Here is a 23,758-nt window from a genome sequence, read left to right as displayed (position 1 = left end):
ATTGCAAAATAGCTGAAGTTCTCTCTTTAGAGATTGATGGAAATGCTATCACTACAGTCATTCATCCAATTGGTTTGAGGGGTACGCCTTTTTCCTCTTAAAATACAATAATGCAACTTTTAGACTTTATCTCTCCATACAGAAAGTAGACTTAAAATACCATTTCAAAGGACAAGTGAAATTGGTTCCTTGAAAAGTATTTCAGCTGTGCAAAGCGTCTATTACATTTAAAAAGACGGCACTTTAATGTTATACCCTTTTTCATTAGCCAAATTAGTCCATAATACTTCAGTATCATGCACAATTAATGTGGCATTAGTGGGGTCCGACAACAGGTACATTGCTCAAACTTAGGTGAGAAATGAAGTCTTCTTGGAATGATTTATTTTATTGTGTGAACTGATGAGCATCAGTTAAATTGCCTTTTAATTGACCAGCTGTCTAAGTAACATGCCTTTGAGGGAAACACTACTTTTGAAATTTTCTTTGGCCAGGAGGGGAAGGAGCATGCTAAAATCTTTGAAGTCTACAACCATCAGACTAATTATCAGCACCATTCAATGTACATTCATTTAATTACAGTAAATTAAAAAGGATGTGGGGTTTTGGAGAAAAATAAGAGAGTCAATAAATGGTGACAGAAATTCCAGACTGAGCAAATGATCAGCGCCCTTTCTGGAAGACACCGTGAGTTCTCCTCCATCTTGACAGAACACTTGATGAATGCAGCCCTGGGGTGGGGTGGGGTAAGGAAGGAGGAGTCGGGGAGGGGAGGAGGAGATATCTATTGTGGTCCAAACTAGGTAGGCACTTGATATTGTTTATTTAACTTAGTCTTCATAGCCACATAAAACAGACATAATTTTCCACCTTTTACAAATAATAATAAGGGCACACACTTATTCGGAACTCACTAGATGTCAGGGAGTTTTGTAAGCACCAGGCATACCTGCACTCACTTAATGCTCACAACAGCCCTGACCTCATAGGACTATAGCCCTGTTTACTGTTGTCCCTATTTTACAACATGGAAACCATGGCACGGAATGGTGAGCAACTTGCCCAAGGTCTCAAAGTTGGGAGGTGGTAGTGCCCATACAAAACCAGGAGTCCCTCCTCCGGGCATCACATTCGCAAAGACTGTCCTCAATGGAGGCTCTCGGGGTCCTGAGTCATGAGGAGGTGGAAGAGCAGCACCAACGCCTGCTGGCCTGCCTTACATCAAAGGTCATCTTTCTCCAAGGGGGCTAACAGGCTGAGGAGCAGGAAGAAGGAACTAGACTCCAACAGGAGAGCTCCGCCCCTCCAGAACTCAGCAGGCAGCTGAAGGAGCAGACAAGGCATGCAAGAGTTGACAACTGCCACTCTAGGTGATTCAGGGGGTAACTGTCACAGGGGATGAATGAAAGAATGTGAGCCCTGACCAGTGTGATTCCAAATCCAGGCACCTGTGACAACGTCACACTGGCTGGATGACAAAAAACAATAGATGCCTGGCTGCTTCTGGGAAGCGATGCATACGCAAACATTTTATTTACTTATTAAATCACAAAACTAACTTTATTACATGTTTTCCCACTTACATTTCTTTGCTAAATATCTTCACTGTCCTGATGACTTCTGGTTCTTATTTCCTTGATACCACGGGCAACCTTACCCTTCTTTGGATTTTCTGCACATCTCTTGACACTGAGTTACTCTCCATGGAAACATTTTTAAAGCTTAAAGACTGATGTTTTGGAAAAAAAAAAAAAAAAAAGCCCTTTGTTCCTGACGTTTAAATAGGTATTTGGAACTGAGGTCAGATTATAGCACTTGCAAAGCTGGGTGGTGGGACTTCAGTCACGGCTCTTTTAACAACACGTCAGTGGCCGGGCGCGGTGGCTCATGCCTGTGATCCCAGCACTTTGGGAGGCAGAGGCGGGCAGATCACGAGGTCAAGAGATTGAGACCATCCTGGCCAACATGGTGAAACCCCGTCTCTACTAAAAATACAAAAATTAGCTGGGCGTGGTGTTGTGCACCTGTAATCCCAGCTACTCAGGAGGCTGAGGCAGGAGAATGGCTTGAACCCGGGAGGCAGAGGTTGCAGTGAGCTGAGATTATGCCACTGCACTCCAGCCTGGGCGACAGAGCAAGACTGTCTCAAAAAACAAAACAAAACAAAACAAAAACCACATTGGAGACAGGAGAGATGCCTACAATAAACCAGAGCACACTGAGAATTCTACCTTTGACTGGGGTATCCCATCACACTGATTTTATAACCTTTCACCCATTTTTACTCAAACTGCTGTTAGTAGGTGATCCCAAATCACCGTCTCTCCAGAACTTGCCCTGGTGTGTGGCAGTCCACCACGACCACGACACCACAACAATCAATGGGTGCCAAGAAAGGGCTTCTCCCATATCCTTCATCTGGAACAAGATTAATATTTGGAATTACATAGGAAACTCAATATATACTGTAAAAATTTTTTTTTCCTCAAAATGCTTTTTAATGTCAACTCCCCATGGCTGGTGAAAAGTTAGTTTTGCAAAAGAATAAATCTTATCACTTGTTTTGACTCTCAGCTAACAGGGAGCTGTGTGACACGGTCCGAATGTTCTCTTACTCTTGTGGGAGGCTTGGGCCATCAAAATTTCATTAGCCTCACAGCAGTTCTAGCGCCTTCTTAACTTGAACTGTTGGCCTCTTTATCAATAAATAAATGGAATCTAATCCCTTTTAGTGACTAAATTCTTCTTTGAAGTTGTAGCTAGAACATCAGGCACTCTGCTTGCATAATTTTACAATGTTGAATAACATTTTTTTTTCTGGGAAAAACAGCCTCATTCACAGTTATTTCAAATGAAGAAAACAGTCAAGGCAAGCTCTCATGTTAAACCAGATGAAAACACATCAGCATCTGGCTCTTAAATTAGTTTCCTTTTGGTGAGTTATTTCACCCATCTCCTTCTCTTTTCAACCTTTAGTGATATAATAGAACTTCCAAGAACACATCTCAAGCTAGTATGAAAATGAATAAAAGAGAAAATGAAAAGAATTGAAGAGTCAAAAGAAAATATAACCAGAAAATCTATAGCTTTTTAAGTTAGAGCAATTAAAAATACCTGAAGATAGTAGAATTGAATTATTTTTGTTAACTTTATATTAGAATTACTTGACTAAAAGTAGTAATATAGGTAAAAATGTGAATTAGTTTTGAGACGATTATTTATAAAGTTGTTAGAAGAACCTATGTATGACTGCAAATTTCACTTCTTACTATAACCCAGCTTAAGGGAAAGACACATAATTTTTTAATATCAGGAAAAAAATCCTCAGTGCTATTGTTTAATTCCACAATTCAAAATTATAAGGTCTGCTAAATACTTCAGAAAATTATGCTTCCCTATATCTTAATGTAATTAATTACATTAAATGAAATCTTGTTCCTTCTAAGTAATCACTGAAATTTCAGAACAAATAAATTAATCTGAAAAGTTCCTATGGACATATGTTTGAAATATATGCAATAGCCAGTATTCATTAAGACAACGTATCTATTTTATTTCCTCTTTTGTTTCTTTCTTTAAACTGCTCTCATTTGGAATTCTTAGACCATCAAAATGTTGTTTAAAAGTACAACCACAACCAAACCTTCGGAAAAAGAGTAAACACAAGTTTAAGTCATCATGTTGCCCAGCTCAACAAACATTGCTTTTGACACTTTATACTCTTAACTTGGCTGACCTATTTACTCTCAACAAATGCTGCCAAATGTTCTGAATTTCAAGGCAAGGCCCTTGACACTCTCCCTGTCTCTCTTCATTCTGCTTCCTAGCCACTACTTGGAGAAATTAAAGAGTGCAACTTTTCTTGCCTTTACATCAAAGAACAAGGTCTACAAGATTCTTGGGGAAACAATTTCCTCCTCTAGTTAATATTAATCCATGCAAATGGTGAGGGCAGTGGTATGAGAAACTCACAAGTCTTCCTTCCCTTCTCCCTAACATTTGGATATTATATATTGTTAACTAAAGGTTACAAAGTTTATATTTTCCAAAAAGAAAAAAAAATACATATGTTTGGGAATCCACCATGAGATCCTTTTAGCAGATATGTAATTTTAAAAATCATAAAATTAATTTATATTTTACCAATACAGATACCATAACAAGACACCTTTGTTATTAGAGAGAAAGGATGAGATGCCATAGAAGTTTTGGTTGGAAAGTGCACACTGACCCAATGTTAAAACATATTTGATAGCTATGGATGTGGATGATCTATGATGCAGATAATCAGAACTGATCGCATTATCCTGCTGCAGTCTAGTCTTCTATAACATCAAAGATTTTATTGTGTATTTTAAGAAAATTAAATGCTGGGTGCTACCTTTGAATATGACCATTGTACCTGCCATTCTCAAGGAGTGCTATGTGAAGTACAGCTGGACAGGAAGCAATATTTATTCCAAATCATACGTATTTAAGGTTAGTGACTTCTGAATCCACTATGAAAATGGATAGAAACACAGGATTTACTGAGGTGAATGGATTAACTGAGAGAAATGTTGGCATCCTGATTCTGAGGCTCATTTTATCAAAATAACTGTCCTTGTTTCTTCTTTTGAATTGGAATAAAGCCAGCCTCCACGAAGAACTGAAACTTCCAAATGAAGATATTGAGTATATAGTTATTATTTGATCTTGACTTTGGTTTAATGCACTAAGATATTCTACTTAAGATAAGAAATTGATTGCATTGGTTTAAATTAGACCTTTTTTCATGAATAGAAAGAAAATAACTAATAAGCCTTAGGTGCTGCTTCACACTGTGACTTAGCTGAAACTGAAAGCTAACAATAGATCCGCTTTCCTATTACAAAGCAAAGCTGACAAAGTCACCCAATAAATAATAAAATTGAAATATCATTGATAAAACAACCATTTTTCTTTTCAAATGTCATGCAATTCTTTCATTTTAATTTTCTCTTTGCTTTTTGATGCATAGGATATGCATAGCATTAATAACTAGACTGAAATAGCAAGTACAGTGTTAATATAAAAGCTGAAGGAGAATTATTTGTTTGCTGCATTGCTGCTGATGCCCCAATTCTTCCTAGAAGCAGCACTGACTAAAAATTAAGTTTTCTTTAAAATGTATTATTGCATATAAATTAACTTTTAAAAAATCATCCCACATTGGCAATAGGAAAAAAAAGTCCCAATAATTTATAAAGACTTTTTTTCTTACAATATACAAAAAGCTGCTATTTGGATATCCTAAAATCCAATTTTTGTGTGTGGATTTAATTGCATAGTAATCCAGTCCCCAAAGAACATCAAAGGCCACACTCCCCCTCTTTACCAAGATTTCAATTGCTCTCATCAACTCTTAAGTTTAAAGCATGATCATATTTGTTCTTCAATCACTAGAGCCCTGTTAATAAACTATTCTGCGTGCTCACTCATCCATTCTAAGATTTTGCAACTTCTTTGAGATATCTTCAAGAGGAATCTACAAAGACATCTTTGATTGCAAGACGGCTCTGGGGTAAACTTTATCAACACGTGCTTTGCCACCCCACAGAAGACAACAGGTGACATGGTCCAAGAGAAGTCAAAGCTATTTTTTTTTCTGTAGATGATTAACCTGTTTTTCAAAACTATAGCCAAAACATTGTAGACTGCTTGCCTAATTTAACAATCTGATGTCAAATATTGATTTTTTTTTCCAGGAAAAAATGCATTATTCAAGGACATTTCTTGAGTTCTACTACATTAAAACAAAAAGAAATGGACAAGAAAGAGAGAGAAAGAAGGATAAGAGGAAGGAGGAGAGAAAGAAAAACATCCCCCCCGGAGTCAACCAAAACAGACAGAAGCACTGAATGCCAACATTATAAAGCCAAAAAGGAAACTTACCATTCTCACTGTCGGACTTGTTTTCGTGCTCCGTATCTGTCAGGGTGAGGGCTGAGTTGGACCGACTTGACAGGCAGGAGCTGCGGCCTGATTTGACCCCCCTGCCCCAAAGTCTCATGGCATGCTCTGGGGACATCACTGCTTCATTTTCAGTATCAGCATCTGACCCTGCACTGATAGAGTAACCTCTGTGAGGGAGCCCCATTTCCGCACAAAATGCCAGTCCTCTTCGAGTTGCTGGTTCACAAACTCCTAACTGCCTTAGGGTAAAATTCTGTCCTAATTAGGGGGAAAAAAAGATAACAACTAGTGAGTATATGTTCAGTGTTAGTTTCTTTTTTTTTTTTTTAAGAATGTCTTTCAGAAATAAACACTCAAACATTTAGGCTTTTCAGCGATCAGCACCAGGCGTTTACAGTAGCGTCACATGGCATAGGATCAAGTGGGCGCCATTATGGGAGGAGGGCGGGGCCCCAACTTAGAGCTCCTTTGTCAACTCTTTAAGCCCATAAGTACCTCCAGAGAGATGGGCAAGTAAAGTGGCCCCAACCATGAGAACTCAACCCAGAGAAAGGATTAGTGCAATGATAGAATTTTGTTTAGCAGACTTGTGAGGCAATGGAAATTGTCAGAATTATTTTCTGTGTCCTGGCTCGAGTCCCCAACAATAACATTTTCCCACCCAGATGTCACTCCTTTGGAAGAGAAAAGTTTCCCTTCAAGAATAAGTTACTCAAACAGTAGAAACAGGAGCTTGGTCATTCTTCTTATATTTTTCCACCTTGACTTAGCAATCAACATAACACGTAGTATTTTGTATGTATGTATGTATGTATGTATATATGTGTGTGGGGGGGGAGTGTATATACACATTAAATGTTGGAGTATAACATCTAAAAAATTTGCTGCATATTTTGTACATTTTTGACTTTCTAGGCTTTTTGCTTTACTACACACCTGAAAACATCTGTATTGATCAGAGTAAACCAATCTTTGCAAATAAAGTGCACTCTAAAAATAAAGTGGGAGTATTACGTATTTAAAAATTAATGATAAAATCAAGTTCCCTGAAAAATAAATGGCTGTGAACTCTGCAGGCCTTTACTAATAAATTGAGCATAATAAAACTCATGACACTGCAATAACTTAAAGCAAAAGTGTTTAAATTAGGTGACACTTTAAAATGACTGCTGTTATTAATGACTTTTCCAATCCTGTATTTATTCTGGAAATTTCACATGTTTTATACTACTATGGATGAGAAGAGTGAGAAAAATGTTTGCTTGTCATGCATACATAAAACTTTTCTATTTCTTGTCTCTGGTTGACATGGTAGAGTGTGAGATTTAGGTGCCAATCAGAATCAAAATATAGGTAAAGAATAGTAACCTACAAAGACTGATTTAAATGCTGCTATCTCATAACCAAACCTTTTAAGAATATTAAGCATTTATATTACTCATAGTTTTGATTTCCCTACTTCTACCTCTTAAATCTGTGAACATTTTAATGCTAATAGGTTGATATGAGAAACATACATTATATTTTTTGAAAGAGGGTATTATAAATTATTTGTGATAAAATGGTAACATGTTGAATCTTCTCGGAAAGAAATCAAACCTAATGGACAATGTAGTAAATATTGGGTTGTAAAGATATTAGCACCCTCCAGGCTGCTGCACATTTTAACTAGTGTGGTTAATTGCTTTATTGCTGTGGTCATATCAGAAGTTGGAATCAGCTTTATCTCGGTCAGACTTCCAAATGGATTCCGACAATGACACTCATAAATAATGAAAATCAGTTGCTACAATTAGCTGCAAATCAAAGTGTGCTTATCAGAGAGATGTGAACACGTATCTGAACCAAAAAGTATGTCAAAAGAAGTAAAAGAAGAGAAAAAGAGGAAAAGGGGCCTGTGCGTTGAACAGTGAGAAAGCAGGCAAGCTCACTGAGATGAGACTCAGTATTGTTGGCATGTTAAAATCATTACTGCAGATTGTACTTATGAAAGTAAATCCGAATAAGGTCAGTGTCCACATGAACAGTTAATGGAATTGCTGTGGAAGAGCTTACCCACTGCTATTTATATGTCACTTGTAACATACGGGAGGACTCTAAAACGTGTAGATATTGCCATCAAACATGCTGGTTTTTCAAAATAAGGATGCAAAATAATTTTTAAAGAGGGAAAAATAAATAAGATCCTTTGTTTTTTGCCTCTATTTTGAGAGGTGCCCACATTCAGAAATGAAAAGAGAAATAAAAGGCCAGTAACAAACTCTCTTTCTAATCTCTACAATGTGGCTTGAAACAATTTCCAAGTGATTGGCTTTTCACACTATTGCCATCTTGATGCAAAAAATCTATGAGGTGAGGGAAGCAGAAAACTGTAATCTTTGTTACCCAGGTATGTAAACACAGTTCACTTTGCAACTAAAAACACAACACATCATCCCTATGAATTGATATACGTATCCCAAACTCCATAAATACTTCCCTCCATTGACTTCCCTCTGAAGTCAATGTCTTACGATGATTCAAAATTCTCCAGGGCTGCTTCTGAAATGAAGCTATGATGCAAGCACCACAGCCGGAATCCCTGTTAGATTTCCTTACTGAATTAAAAAGTTTGTTTTAGTTTCCCCTAGGAGAGAAAACTAAACTTGGCCTCAGTTGGACCCAGGTTAAAGCCACTGACTAGCTCTGTTTAAGTCACTTTACACTCTTATTTCTTCATCTTTCAGGGCTGTCCTGACTTGGTTTAGGAGATGGTTTATGTAAATGTGACTCACACAAAAAAGGGCTAAATGAAAAAATCGCTTAAAAAATAAATACCTTGACAAACGTAATTAATAATCACAGAGAAGTGTATAGTTTGAGAGTAGGGAGAGGATCATTTTCAACTCATTTTCAAATAGCGACACCACCACCAAAGTTGAGTTTTACTTAAGTAATTGCCTTTATTCAAAAACATCCCTACTCCAGACCTCCCTCAGTGCTTCACATTCTATTGTTGTCAATTCTCCTCAGTGGTTAAGAAATTGTTATTTTTAGGATCCCTTATTTTAATGCAAACACCCCTGGAAAGATCTAACCTTAAACTAGAATAAATTAGTCTATTCGATTATTTCTTGCAGTCTAGCAGTGTTTAGCAAGATACGCTATGCTGATGGAAAACATCTGCAGTTTTGACCAGGGCAGGGAAGATGGAGAGAACAGAGCTCCCTGACTGGGAGAAGCGAGAAGCGGTGTGGAGGAGGGCGGGAGGGCTGGGCTGGGCTGGGCTGGGCTTGTAGTAGTGGGGAGGGCTTTATGGCAGTGCAGAGAAGTGGGAAGAGGCAGGACAAGGCAGCTGAGATGCCCCTGGGACCAGGCTGAACCCTGGACAATCCTACGTAAAGTCAGCTTTGGCTTCAAGGAACAATACTTTATTCTCATTTTCCATGTTTTCTTTACATTGGAAAAGCCATGTTCTTTGCAGTAGTTCTAACATTGCTTTAATTTCTTTCTTTGCCTTTTACGGTCTTTATATTAATTCTGCTTGGCCATAACTGGCAAAATAAGTATTTATCTCCTGTATATTGAATTTTGGTAACCTTGATCAGCAGAGCCAACAAGAGTTTCCCATTACAATTTGAAACAGGACCAAAACAATAAATTGTAGCAAGAACAAAGTACACCTGAGGATGGAATTCACTGTGATTAAAAGGCAAGGTTAGCTTGGATTATATTAGGCATTTTTGTTTTATGACACTCATAAATGTGAAAATCTAGAAAAGGAAAACTGAATAAACACAACCTAGGTAGGTTGCATCATTTTTTTTAGGTTCACGTTTTAAAAAACGAGTGAGGGTATTTGACAAAGTAGAAAGGATGGTATAAAGACAAATACTTCAAATGAGATTGGCACATAGCACAGCTCCCCCTTTAATAAAAGAAGGAGATTGGGAAAATGGGTTAGCTATTTGTTCTTTTCCTCATAGAAATTTGTTCTATTTGTCTATAACCTAGTTGGAGCAGCGAGGGATTTTTCAAAGCCGCAGTCAGGGTGATGTTCACCAATGGGTAACAGATCTACTATCTCTTGTATGAGAAACAGATTCTACCAGAAGGACTAGTCTCAGAGGTACACAGGATGATGAAAGCACCCCACGGCGAAGGCATTCTCTCCTCACTAATGTCTGGATTTCTCTAATGTCTAGATTTGGCTTTCTCTCCTTCTCTCTTGGTCTCTTGCTTGTTTGTTCCTTTAAAAAAACAAACAGTTTTATTGAAACATAACTCACATACCACAAAATGCACCCACTTGAAGTGTACGCTTTAATGGCTTTCAGTATATTCACAGAGTTCTGCAACTATGGGCACAACTAATTTTAGAACATTTTTATCACCCTAAAAAGACACCTCATACCAATTATCAGCTACCTTCTATTTTCCCCTCACCCCTCCCACCCCCAGCCCTAGGCAACCACTCATCTACTTCCCATCCTGGACATTTCAAATAAAGAAGATCCACAATATGTGGTCTTGTGTGACTGGCTTCTTTCACTTAGAATAATGTTTTCAAAGTTCTTCCATGTCATAGCATGCATCAGTACTCCATTCCTGTTTATGGCTGAATAATATTCCATTGTACGGACACACTATCATTTATCCATTCATCAGTTAATGGACATTTGAGTTATCTCTATTTTTTTTACTATTATGAGAATGCTTCTAGGAACATTCCTGTACAAGTTTTCATGCGTACATATGTCTTCATTTCTCTTGAGCATATCCTAGAAGAGGAACTGCTGGGGTATATGGTAACTCTGTATTGAACCTTTTGAGGCACTGCCGGACTGTTTTCCACAATGACTGCAGTGTTTTATATTCCCACTAGCAGTGTACGAGGGTTTTAATTCTGCACATCCTCATGAACACTTGTTATCATCTACTGGTTCTCTTTTATACCACACTTTACGTGGGACTTGGAGTTCACAATGAGGGCTTAAAATATAGGTCACTGGTACTGAAATTTAGAGGGCAAACAAGAATCATTGTTCCCCTGAAAAGCAGCTGATTCTGTGAGTCTGCTATGCAAATTTATTATTTTTTTTTCTATCATTTTTTTCTTTGCCTTCTATTATGCTGCTTTCACTCCATGTAAAATATTTTTCTATTAAAATCAGAAATATTATTTAGCATAGGAAATCTACCTTTGGAACTACATCCTATAGAAATAAAATCACCTGATCTGAAATATACAGAATGTTTATTTAAACAAGTTGTTTACTACAGCATTGTTGCAAAATTTTAAATAACGCAAATGTTGGCCAGAAAGAGAATGGCTGGAACAGTTGCATGCCCATGCTGTGGAACACTGTGGTTAGCATAAAGAATGAGTTGGACCCATGTCTTCGGATCTGCAGGGAAGCTCGTTTCTATATATTTTAAGTAGAAAAGGAATGCAAGTTGTAGAATTGTGTATATAGTATAATCCCACTTTTGGAAATTAAGGAAAAGGACCCACAGGTTATATAAGTTGAATCTGAATAAAGGTGAGGAAGGAGATATATAACTGTTATAATGGGTCATTTAGAAAAGGTTGTAAATGAAGGAAATTAGTAATTTTCTATTTTATAGTTTTGAATTTTTACTTCTCATGATAATTATTTCAATAATTTAAAAACATAATAAAGAAAAAATTAAAGCGTATCTTCTTTCTAAAAAACAAATATTTTTCTTGATTTGCTGTTTAATAGCTTCTATTCAATAATTAGAAATTTAATTTATTGCCTCTTCTAGGGGAAGCTCAGTTTTAAAAATCCTTCCTCGTTTATTGTAAAGAAATGAAACTTTGTAAGATACATAGGAGCATTTTCCCCTCCATTTCAATCCTTCCCTTTTCCTTCATCATATATGGATTGTTTTAGAGGAGAATAACCATTCATTTCTCCTACAGTAACCCCAAAATTGAATATGGGAAAAATGGATGAATAAATATAAATTAAATGCACATAAATAAAACAATCTACAGCTGTCTTTAATTATTTTCCTTGGTTGTTGTGAGCTTGAATGGAATGATTTCTTCGCAGGCATGGAGTGACTTTCCTCCATCAGTCAGGCAGAACACAAAACTACAAACTGGGAAAGCATTTCTTATTAGGTGCTTGTTCAGTCAGCGGCACTACCATGTTATCCGGAGTTCTCTCTTTTGCTGTATTTGCAAAATGGTAAGAAGATTCCAGAACAAAAGAAGTATATGTAATTTTATTTCCAAATGCATATTTTATGGGACACTCCAAACTCTTTAACCTTTTATGTTAAATGTGTCACCATTTGAGCAAAATACCCATTCTTGAACATGCAATAGAAATTTCAGGGAGGGTACAAATCTTTATTCATAAGGCCCTACAAAAAACAGGTTTAAGAAATTAACTTAAAGTCCCACTAAATACCTTAAGGTCCCCACCCCATTTCAACTACTTACTTGATTTATCTATTAATATGTTGTTAATACCCATAACCACATATTGAAACCCATGAATTTCCAGAGGATGCTGAAAATGACCACTGGACACCATACTCATAATCTAATTGATGACTCAGAACCCAAGTCTAATGGAAGCCATTGCAGGATATCCCCTCAGCAATCATCACAAATGTAGCTTTCAATGGAAATTCCAGGCTGGGCACTCAGGTGAACTTGAGGAGGTGGGTGAGAAAGGGAAACCCTAGGTATATTTGCGAGCTGAAAAGCCAGGACTAGAATGAATGGCCCCAGAAAAGATGCATTTTCTTCAAGACAAAATTTGTGAGGCCTCCAGGGGAGGACGAACATATGCATATTGAATGGAAGGTTTGGTGGCCCAAATAAGAAAAATTAGGTTGTGAGCTGGCTGACGTATAAAGAAAGAGCATGTCTTAGGTCTGGAAATGAAGGATTTAATGGGGCAACCATAAAAAAAGCTTTAGCAAACATTTGTAATTAAGAAATAACTTTAAAATAGTTTTTTTTTAAAATCAAAAACATTCTGAAAATACATTTGCTTCTTATTTTTACTTAGAAATGACTTCTTTAGAACAATCCAAGGCCCGGCGATGATAATACGCCTGCAATGTATCTGCTGATATCTGATAGTCGAACTGCAGTAGATATTGGTATAAATACGCCTATGGTTTGGCATAAAGCGGCAGGTGTTTAATAATTGCGACTGAAGCAGCACCGCGGTGAGTCACACTGTGGATCCAAAATGGGCAACGTGGCAAGGAACCAGATACAAGTTGAGCAGTAAGCTGGGGCTCAAGATATCAGACCAACGAAGGCCGAGGCAGGGGGAAAGGATTACCCCCACTGCATCCTGAGGAGGGCTGTAAGCTACATCTGTCTACTCACACCTTCTGGTGGGTAATCCACAAAGCGGATTGGCTGCCGAGCCTGAAAGAAGCCCTTGCCTACTTAACAGCCAAAATCAGTTAACAATCAGTTAGGCAGGGGAGCTAAAAGAGGGAGCTAAGAGGAAAACCATTAACATGAAACAATGATAAACTAGAGCTATTTAACTTGTGTCTTTAAGTACAGAAATGTAAGGTTGAGTAAACATGACCATCTAAATCCTTTAATCCTGCCGCTGACATTTATAGTGACTGAGAAGGATTAATCATTTTGATCTCTAAATGAATCATTTTAAGCAGTTAATATTTAAAAGTAATAAACTTTGGAGTTGCAGTAATTAGCCCAGTGGATCTGATTAATGTTTCAGGTTTTTGTCTTTTTTCATAAAACTCGATTCTCACAAAAATAAGCTTTCTCAGCACCAGTATTTCAGAAAACATGAAAAGGGGTTTCAGATTCCTTTCGTTTTTGTCTGATGACAGAGGTGAGGGGGAACACTGGGGAAATGAAAAGTTTGGGGTCTAACTGGAAATTCATGGTAGCATTAAGTGCTGAATGGTAGGACCATATGGTCATATTTCTTTTGAAGTCTCGGATCAGTTCCCATTATTCACTATAATGGCATCCAAGACTAAACTAAATCTCAGTCCTTAAAATTAAAAGCATTTTCCTCTTGGCTCTCAAATCTTCCTCTTTCACAATTTCCAACATGTCTGAATGGTTAATAGATTTTCATAATGCAAAAAAAATACAAATAAATAAAATAAAAATAAGAAGAGTAACAAAAATAATTCATTCCATTTCACATCCAAAGCAGGATAAAATGGTGCAGAGACATTATTATTTTAATCAAAGGAGTTATTGACACTATTTTTATATCTGTCCAATGCTACCAGTGACATTCTAAAATTATATGTACAACTTTCATGTTATATATTTAAGAAATATGATTTCAATTCTTTTGACCTAGCCAGAACATACAATATAAAGAAACATTTAAAAACCACTTATCATTTTAGTAATATTCTAATAAAACTGCCTCCACACCCCCCCCCCCCCAAAAAAGTAGTCTATATCTAAGAGCTTAAAACAGGCTCTTTTTTATTTGGAAACAGATGAAAATATTTGAAGATCTGGTCCCATCTATGACACAAACTCTTTATTCTCTCAGTGCAGTCCTGGATATGTTGTATATGTTATTATCTTAACGGGCAAAATGCCTTTATCCAGCAAAACATTATAGTGCGATGACAGCAGAGGTTGTTTTTGAAAGATTGTGGTTATGGTTCAGTAGAGACAGTGCAACTCTGCTCTTGGCACCAAATCAAATCTTACCCCTGTGGAAGCCGGGAAAATACAAACCCAAAACTTTCCACGTTCAACTACAGTTGTTTGAACATGCTGATTTTTGCTTCTACTGTATTTATTAATATTTAGGTAAATTTCATAGGCAGTGAAATACATAGATCTAAAGTGGATACTTCCATGAGTTTTAACAAATGTACCCACCACGACCCCAAGCAAGATAAGATCACTCCCACAAAGCTCTCCCGTACCCAGTCAATCCCCACCCAACAGGCAACCACTGTCCTGATTTCTTCTACAGAAGATTAGTTTTGTATGTTCTTGAACCTTATATAAATGGAGTCGTACAGGATGTACTCAGGATCCTTTTGCTCAGTGGATATTTAAGATTCTTCCACATTGTTGCAAGTATCTGTAGATCACTCTTTTGTGTTGCCAACTCATATTCTATTGTATTAACATACAATTGTTATATCCATTCTCTTGGTGATTCCAATATGGGCCTATTATGAATAAAGCTGCTATGAACTTAAGTTTTTATTTACTTTGGGTAAATACTAAGGAGATGAATTGCTGGGTCCAGTGGGAGATGTTATTTTTAACTTTATATAAGAAATTGCCCAACAGTTTCCAAAGCAGTTGTGTCATTTTACATATGAAAGTTTCAGTTGTTCCACATCCTGAATATTTGGTGCTATGGGTCTTTTTTAATTTTAGCCATTCTGGAAGATGAGTGGTAGTATTTCACTGTGGTTTTAATTTTCATTTCTCTGATGGCTAATGGTGCTGAGCATTTTCCACAGGCTTATTCGTCACTTGTGTCTCTTTTCTGTGATGTTTCTATTAAAAGTTTTTTGCCCATTTTAAAATTTGGTTATTTATCTTTTGTTGTTGATTTGTAGAAGCTCTTTATATATTCTAGAGACAAGTCTCTGTGATAGATAGATAGATAATTTTCTCCCAGATTGTGGACTTGCTTTTCATTTTCTTAAAGGTAATGTCTGATAAGCAAAACTTTGTAATTTTGATGAAGTCCAATTTATCATTTTTTTCTTTTATATTTATTCCACTTAGGACCTTTCTAAGATATCTTTGTCTATCTCACATTTGTGAAGATATTTAAGAACACATGTAGCTTTTTACTGTGGCTTTCTAATAGAAACTAGAAAGATAAAAGAGTAGCATAGAAAAATGATTGAAATTTGATTGTAGTTTTCTTCTGGACCTAGAACTCACCAGCTGTTGTCTGAGTGAACATTTTAACAAGTTTCAGTCTCATATTCCTCATGTATACAATGGACTCAGAGGCTCTCAAAGATCTCCCAACCATATCAGTTTATGCAGAGGCAGAAAAAAGGCAGCACAAGGGAACACGAGAAAAAAAAAAAAAAGCTAAGAATAATAGCATCAAGAGTCCAAGGAGAAAAATGGAAAAGAAAAAGTTAAAATTTCCTTTAGCATTGGGGACTTTTGGTTTATATTTCATCCCTAAAATAAATCAAAAGCACAACGCTATGCTCTTATCTGGCTCCTCCCTTAAACACCATATCTGAAGTTCACCCTGAATTGAAAACCAAGCCATCAGGGCAGCAGGGACATTAACAAGCTCGATCTGGCCATCTGGAAAGGTGCTTTTCTTCTCCAACCCCCAAAGGGTAGAACCAACCTGCTGCAGTTCCGAAGCAGGAATTATTTTTGGCCTTTGACCTTTTGACTGAAAATCAGAAGGTGTTCCTTCACAGCCCCACTCTCAAATGCAACCTCTGTGAATATTTTGCAGTTTTTTCTTTCAGTTTTTTGTGTTACTGTTTATTTCACACACTATAATGAGAGCTTCTGTGTAAAGTTTTGAGCACAGCTATTCATGAATTGCTTTTTTTTTTTTTTTGGCTTCTTCCTAAGCCAGAACTTCAAAAAACATGTAGAAAGTCCTCACTTTAGGAATTTGTTGGGTTTAAAAGTTGATAAGAATCACTATGTATTTTCCCATGAAAACAACATGGAGGATGCCAAGATGGAACACACAGGTCTTCTGAGTTATCTGTGTCTGAATGAAGAACTGGATGAATTGTACTCTAGGGCATGGCTTCCATGTGTGAGACTGTCTCTTTGAACAAATGTACCAATGAGGAAGATCCCGCCTACAGTAGCCGCTTCCATTGATTTCCTGCTTACCAAGCGGGGAGAAACTTCCTAGGCATATTCCCTGGATATATGAATGCTCAATGAAGGATGCCAGGAGAGGGGCTGTATAGTAGGGATGTAGAATTTGGGATTAGCTACCGCCTTTCCCACACTAATAGGAAAATCGATTCTCCTTTTCACGTTTACTGACCGTGTGAATTTCTCTTTTGTGAATTGTCTATGCATGCCATTTCCCATTGGGCTGTTTATGTTTCTGTTTTCAAACTGTAATAGTCATTCAGTATATTATAGATATAGACATTATATATGTCACAAGAATTATAAACATATTTCCCAATGTAGTGATTTTGTTTCTGGGTATTTTAATTTACATGTAAAAGGTTTTAAATTTTAAAACTAATCATTTAAGTCTATCTTTTCTTCTGGGTTTTCTGTTAGAAACATTCTAATTTTCTATTACAAAATTTCTCCCCTACTATTAAGTCCCTGGGATCGGCTGTGTGGATTCAAACCACTTTCTTCTTGCCACCTTTATTATAAGGACTGGAAAGCTAAAATGGCAAATGCTTCGTCTTCTTTTTTTTTTTTTTTTTTTGAGACGGAGTCTCGTTCTGTTGCCCAGGCTGGAGTGCAGTGCCGCGAGCTCGGCTCACTGCAAGCTCCGCCTCCCGGGTTCACGCCATTCTCCTGCCTCAGCCTCCAGAGTAGCTGGGACTACAGGCGCCCGCCACCACGCCCAGCTAATTTTTTGTATTTTTAGTAGAGACGGGGTTTCACCATTCACAGGATGGTCTCGATCTCCTGACCTCGTGATCCGCCCGCCTCGGCCTCCCAAAGTGCTGGGATTACAGGCGTGAGCCACCGCACCCGGCCGCTTCGACTTCTTGTGCAGCTAAGTATGGTCAAGTATAACAGCTCTGAAAAGAGAGGGGTAGCGAGAAGTCTCAGGGGAGTAAAATGAACTAGTCCAATGTAGAGAAGGCCTTCCTAGCTGTGCGTTCATTCTTACTCCAACAGGAATATGAAAGCACAGCTGCCACCTGGGCACCAAGGGGACAAAAGCTACCTGCTAAGAATGACAAAGATGAAAAAGATAGAGAGATGCCTTAATGATATCTTTACGCCCTGGCTAGATAGTCTATCTCTGGACTTCTTGTTTTATAAGAAAATGATTCTCTTCAGTTTTTAAGCTGAAGCTTCTGCTACTCATGGCTCAAGTCATTCCTATCTTAGTCTCCCAAATTAACTTCTAGAATTCTTGCTTTATTTTTTACATTTGTCTTTAATCCATCTTAATTTATTTTTGAATATGCTGAGAGATATGGGTCCAATTTTATATTCTTCCAGATGGACAACCAGTTGTGCCAGCACCATTTATCAAATCCCATTGAATAGAAAAACCTTTTTTTTTGTTTTATGTTAAATTTACCTATATACTAGGATATATTTCTGAAATTTTTGTCTATTCCATGAATCTCCTTGTCTTTATTTATGCCAATATCATATAGACATGATTACAGCAGCTTCATCATACTTTTGAAAATACATATTAAGTCTATTTTGTCCTCACTATTTGACTTTTAAATATGGTTTTAGCTATTTCCAGAAATTTGAAAATATGAATTTTATGATCACTTGAATTTTAAGATAAATTTGAAGATCACTCATGCCAATTAAAATTAACCCTAACCCACAGGAATTCTATTTGATATCCTTAACTTCTATGCATTAATTTGGGGAGAATTAATATTCTTATGGTATCATCTTCCCATCCAAAAACATTGGTTATTTATTTAGGTCCTGTTTTACGTCTTTTTAATAATATTTTATAGGTACCTTCATATTAGGTCACATAGCATGCTTGCAAAATTTATTCCAAAGAATTTGATAGTGTCTGTTGCCTTTGTGATAGGATTTTTTTTTCTGACTTCCAAGCAGTAGATATTAATAACAGGTATCAGGCATTGTTCTAAACAGTTTACATATATTAACTCATTTTATCCTCAACAAACTACAGCACAATCTATGAATAATGAAAATGGAGGCATAGAGAAATTATGTAACTTGTCCAAAAAAGTTCCTTGGCCAAGATTAGGTAAACTGCCAGTCAGCTACGGCAAGACAGACCTGGGATTCACACACAGGTCATGTGGATTCAGAACCTATACTCTCAACCGTTGTACTATATGATCTACACTGTCCATATATTTATTTTGTATTCATCCAAATACCAAATTCACTTCAAATTCTTTTTTTTAATTTCTAGAGACACATGGTTTTTGTATGCATACAACCATATCTTTAACAAAAGTACTGATTTTAACTTTTTCCAAAATATATATCATTTAATTTTCTTATTACAATTGCTAAAACATCTAAAACAACTTTGAATAATAATTGTGAGAATAGGTAAACCTTTCTTATGTTCCTATTTCAATTGAAATGTCCTAGAATCTCAGTTTTTAGAATGCTGTTTAGTGTCTAGAGTGATCATGTCAAATATTACTACCACATTGAAGTGTTTTTTCTTCTTGTGAGTTTATTTGAATAAAGAATCCTTTCTAAATTTTTTCCAAAACTTGTAAATCATCTATTGATAAGATCATGGTTTTCCCCTTTGATTTATTAATCTAATTATGTTAGTAGATTTCTGAACACTGAAAAATCCTTGTATATTCAGCAAGGATTAGTAACCACTTGGTTATTAATTTGGTCTAGCATATTATTCTTTTTATATATTGCTGGATTCTTAAATGCAAATACTTGTTTTGAATTTTTACACACCTACTGAAAAGCAATTTTGGTAGGTGAAGCAATTTATGTATGATTTCTTTTTTTGTACTATTCTAATCAAGTTTAGTTATTAAGGTTATGCCAACTTCATAACATGAACTTTGATGCCTTCCATCTGTTATGAAGGGTGGTGTTGAATAGATTTTTAAACATTAAACTTAGTTGTACTTTGAAGGTTATGCAAAATGTACCTAGGAACATATCTGGCCCTTTGAAATGGTCTCTCTTTTAATCACCTTTCTCATCTTGTCTGAAATAATTGGTGTTGACAAGTTTGCTCCATCTTATGAAATCTTTTGGGGTTAATCATATTTTCTGAGAAAAAATAAATTCCTCTAGATTTTTCAAATTTATTGCTTGGAGTAATAGCACCTCTTAGTTGTTACAGTCTTTTTAGGATGTCTTCTTATTTTTGTTGTCATTATTTCTTAATCAGGATCATAGGTGCTTTCTATTTTATTAGCATTTTTAAAGACTTAGCTGTTTTGTTTGTTTTAAATTTCAGTTATATCTTATGTACCTCTTCCTACTTCCTCTGATTTATTTTCCAGACATTGTACTCTACTCATTTCTTGTCTTTTTTTTTTCTTTTTTCTTTTTTCTTTTTTTGAGACAGAGTCTTGCTCTGTCGCCCAGGCTTGAGTGCAGTGGCGTGATCTTGGCTCACTGCAACCTCCACCTCCCGGGTTCACGCCATTCTCCTGCCCCAGCCTCCCAAGTAGCTGGGATTACAGGCGCCCACCACCACGCCCAGCTAGTTTTTGAATTTTTAGTAGAGATGGGGGTTTCTCCATGTTGGCCAGGCTGGTCTCGAACCCTGACTTCAGCTGATCTGCCCGCCTCGGCCTCCCAAAGTGCTGGGATTACAGGCGTGAGCCACTGTGCCTGGCTTGAACTCATTTCTTAAATATTCAGTATATTCCTATTTTGTTAGTCTTTGTTCCTGATTTCTTCACAATGTTTTTCCTATGATTATGACTTTCACTGTCTCCCATACATTTTGGAAGTAGAATTTGCATTGCTCTTGATTGCTTTTTATCACAGTCAAGGGACATCATAATCCAAGGGGCAAAAGTGCTTTTATTCATTTATCTTTTTGTTATTTATTTCTAATTATTTTTGTTATTTCTAATTTTACTACATTTTATGATAAAATGTTTTGGCTTATAAAATCTATTTTCTGAATTTTTAATGTTTCTTTAGATGGCCAAATACATAATCAGTTTCTGCAACTATCCTATAGAAATATAAAAAATTCTATCATTTCTGACAGTTATAAATTTCTGTATATATACCTTAGCTAAAATTTTCGATTAATATTATGTAATTGCTGTCTTATTTTTGTCTTTCAGATCTGCCTGATTCGGAAAGAAGTGAATCAAAATATCTCACTACTAACATGTTTTAACAGTCTTTCTTTTTTTAATAGTTTTTGCTTATAAATTTAGCTACTATATTATTGTTTAAGGTATGCATTTTAAGAATGTTCTTCTTCTGCACAGTATGCCTTTCATCACTTACCCAGTGGTTCTTTTTATCCTATTGAGAGTTTTTCATCATAAATTCCATCTTTCCTGATATTACTACTGCCATTCCTCCTTTCTTTTTGTTTGTATTCACCTAATATGTCTTTATTCTCAACCATTTTCTTTACCATTTTAAGTGTATGTCTTATAAATACCAATAACTTTTATGAAACAATTGAGTAGTTTATGTCAAAATGCAGTACATGTATTTATTTTATTTTTTGGAGACAGAGTCTCACTCTGTCACCCAGGCTGGAGTGCAGTGGCATTGATCTTGGCTCACCACAACCTCCATCTCAAGGGTTCAAGCGATTCTTGTGCCTTAGCCTCCTGAGTAGCTGGGACCACAGGCTCCTGCCACCACACCTGGCTAACTTTTGTATTTTTAGTAGAGACCGGGTTTCTGCATGTTGGCCAGGCTGGTCTTGCACTCCTGGCCTCAAGTGATCCATCCACCTCGGCCTCCCAAAGTGCTGGGATTACAGGCGTAAGCCACCGCACCCGGCCAAAATGCAGTACATTTAAATTTTAGGTGATAGGTAATAGAGTAGATTTGACTCCTTTCATCTTGTTTTTTGATTATTCATGATTTTTCCTGTTGCCTTTTTTTCCTTGGAGCTGTTTTTGCTAAATTGGTCAGACTGCTAGTCAATCCCTTTCCTCACTGCTAATTAGGTGGGTCTATTGTCCTCTTTTCATTGTATTAATGATTACCTTCCCACTCCTGACATTCATATTCAAATATATGTTTCTCATTGTCATATGTATGCAAGATAGCAATTATTTCCCTCCACTAAAGCTCTATTTCATAACTGTTTCCCCACTCTCCCTCTTCAGATGAGATGAGAATTTGGAACACTTTTACTTTTCTACTTTCCTCCAACTGCTGGATTTTGCTGAGATAGGTAAATGCTTTTAGTTCCAGCCTTCTGTTAAGGTTTCTCTTGTAGTGCTTCTGACACATTTCCAGTTGCTCTGTAATCATCGTTTGAGATTTAACTATATACACTGTAGAGTTGCTTTCTCATCATTGTCTCCTCTTCGGAGGCCATGATTCTGATTCAGTTGGTATTTCTTCTTGAGTACCTTAGATGGTGTACGTACACTGTTGACGTGGTCTCTGAATCCCAGCATTACCTAAGTATCTTTCATTTACTCTGAGAGATAAATGCTACTGATGGGGTTCAGGACATGCTACCCAAAACATGGCATCTTGGCATTTGAGAAAACAGCAGAAGCAGGAAGGCCACTCTCACTTTCCCCTTGCCCTTCTCCCCTGAAGCAGGACACAAGATCCTCATCCAAGAGGTGCCCTCCCTATACGAGGAGGAAGCAACATCCGTATCTCTGAAGACACAAGGACACAGAGAAGAATCTGAACGGACAGGCCTTGCCCAGTTCCTCCCAGTTTATCACCATTCAATCCCTGTGTTCAATCATACTTCTCCGTGACTGTCCACTCTTCATCCAACCTCACACAAAAAAACACAAGTTTACCCGTTTCTTTGGGCATTCATTTCCTTATGAAAGTTCTTGTGTCACCGAAAACTTACATTACATGAATTTGTGTGCATTTCTCTTGTTAATCTGTCTTTTGTTATAAGGGCCTTAGTCATGAACTAGTGACGCATGGGAAAAGAAATCTTTCCTCTCCTACAGTATCTTCTCTGCAAATAAGATCCCTGGGTTGCATTTTTTTTTCTCTCAGTAGGTGTTATTCCACTGTTTTCAAGCTTTTATTGTTGCAGATGAGAAATTCATTATTGGTGTTATTTATTTTTAGTAAGTAAAAAAAAGTAACCTGCCTTTTCTCTGTGGCACCTTGTAAACGCTCTTTATCCTTGAAGTTAAAGAATTTTTCTAGAATGTGCCTCAGTTTGTGTGTGTGCATGGTGTTGTCTTCTTAATTTTATCTGTAATTCTCTTTTCTGTTTTGAGTTGTTTCTTCTACCTGGTCTTCAAAACCATTAACCTCTCTTCTTCAACTAATCTGCTGCCATTTTTAGTTTGTAAATTATGATTTTAATTTTTTCTCCAGCATTTGGTGGCCATTGTTTGTTTTGTTGTTGTTGCTTTTTTGTTGTTATCATTCTGGGATTCCTGCACATGCTTTAGTTACAATGTTTTATTTTGGTTCAGGTTGTCTTCTCTTATCTCCATTGTTCATTTTCATTACAAGCTTCTTAGTCTATTTCTTTTGCATCTTATCCCACTTCCTGAATTCTGGGTGCCATTAAATTTGTTGTTTTCCTGAGGTGCTTTAAGAAAGAGCGGGAAATCGTGTTAGATTCCTGGGACCAACATCTCTACTGTTTGGTTTTCTTAGATGGCATTCTCACCCTATCAGAGGGAGAAATGCATCTGTTCAGGCTTCCCCAGCTCCTGAGGGGCCAAGGAAACCAGCTGCTCCCACAAGGCAACATCTGCCCAAGTGGGGGCCATGGGAGGGGCAGGCCAGCCTCTCTCTGGAACCACCAGGCCACAGCATTCTTCTTGACCTTCACGTTAGGGCTTCACCCCATTCCATGCTCTCTTCTGGCACAAAGCGGAAAACACCTGCACCAGCTTGGTCCTTTAGGATCCTAACAGAGTTGCAGATGTCATGTGTACCCTCGATCACTGCTCAGCTCACAGGAGGTAGTGAGTCTGCTGGGAGATGAGTGGATGAGCCCTCATTCAAGCCGCCATCATGCCA

General features: G+C 37.1%; 1 protein-coding gene across 18 annotated transcripts in view; it reads right to left on the bottom strand.

The window, feature by feature from the left end:
• TENM3 (teneurin transmembrane protein 3) overlaps window positions 1–23,758 on the bottom strand; it is a 652,872-nt gene that overhangs the window by 443,773 nt on the left and 185,341 nt on the right. For 12 of the 18 annotated variants that reach the window (XM_055385113.2, XM_055385106.2, XM_055385110.2 and 9 more), the window contains exon 3: window positions 5,914–6,192. The exons of 5 other annotated variants lie outside the window; for them this stretch is intronic. In XM_055385113.2, coding sequence (XP_055241088.2) covers window positions 5,914–6,192 — 279 coding nt within the window. The remainder of the gene's footprint in view (window positions 1–5,913; window positions 6,193–23,758) is intronic. One more of the 18 variants, XM_055385117.2, reaches the window with a different exon arrangement.

The sequence above is a fragment of the Gorilla gorilla genome, chromosome 3 (assembly GCF_029281585.2).
Source record: "Gorilla gorilla gorilla isolate KB3781 chromosome 3, NHGRI_mGorGor1-v2.1_pri, whole genome shotgun sequence".
In the NCBI taxonomy this organism is placed as follows: domain Eukaryota; kingdom Metazoa; phylum Chordata; class Mammalia; order Primates; family Hominidae; genus Gorilla; species Gorilla gorilla.
Note: the sequence above shows the minus strand (reverse complement) of the source record. Positions and strands in the feature narration are given on the sequence as shown.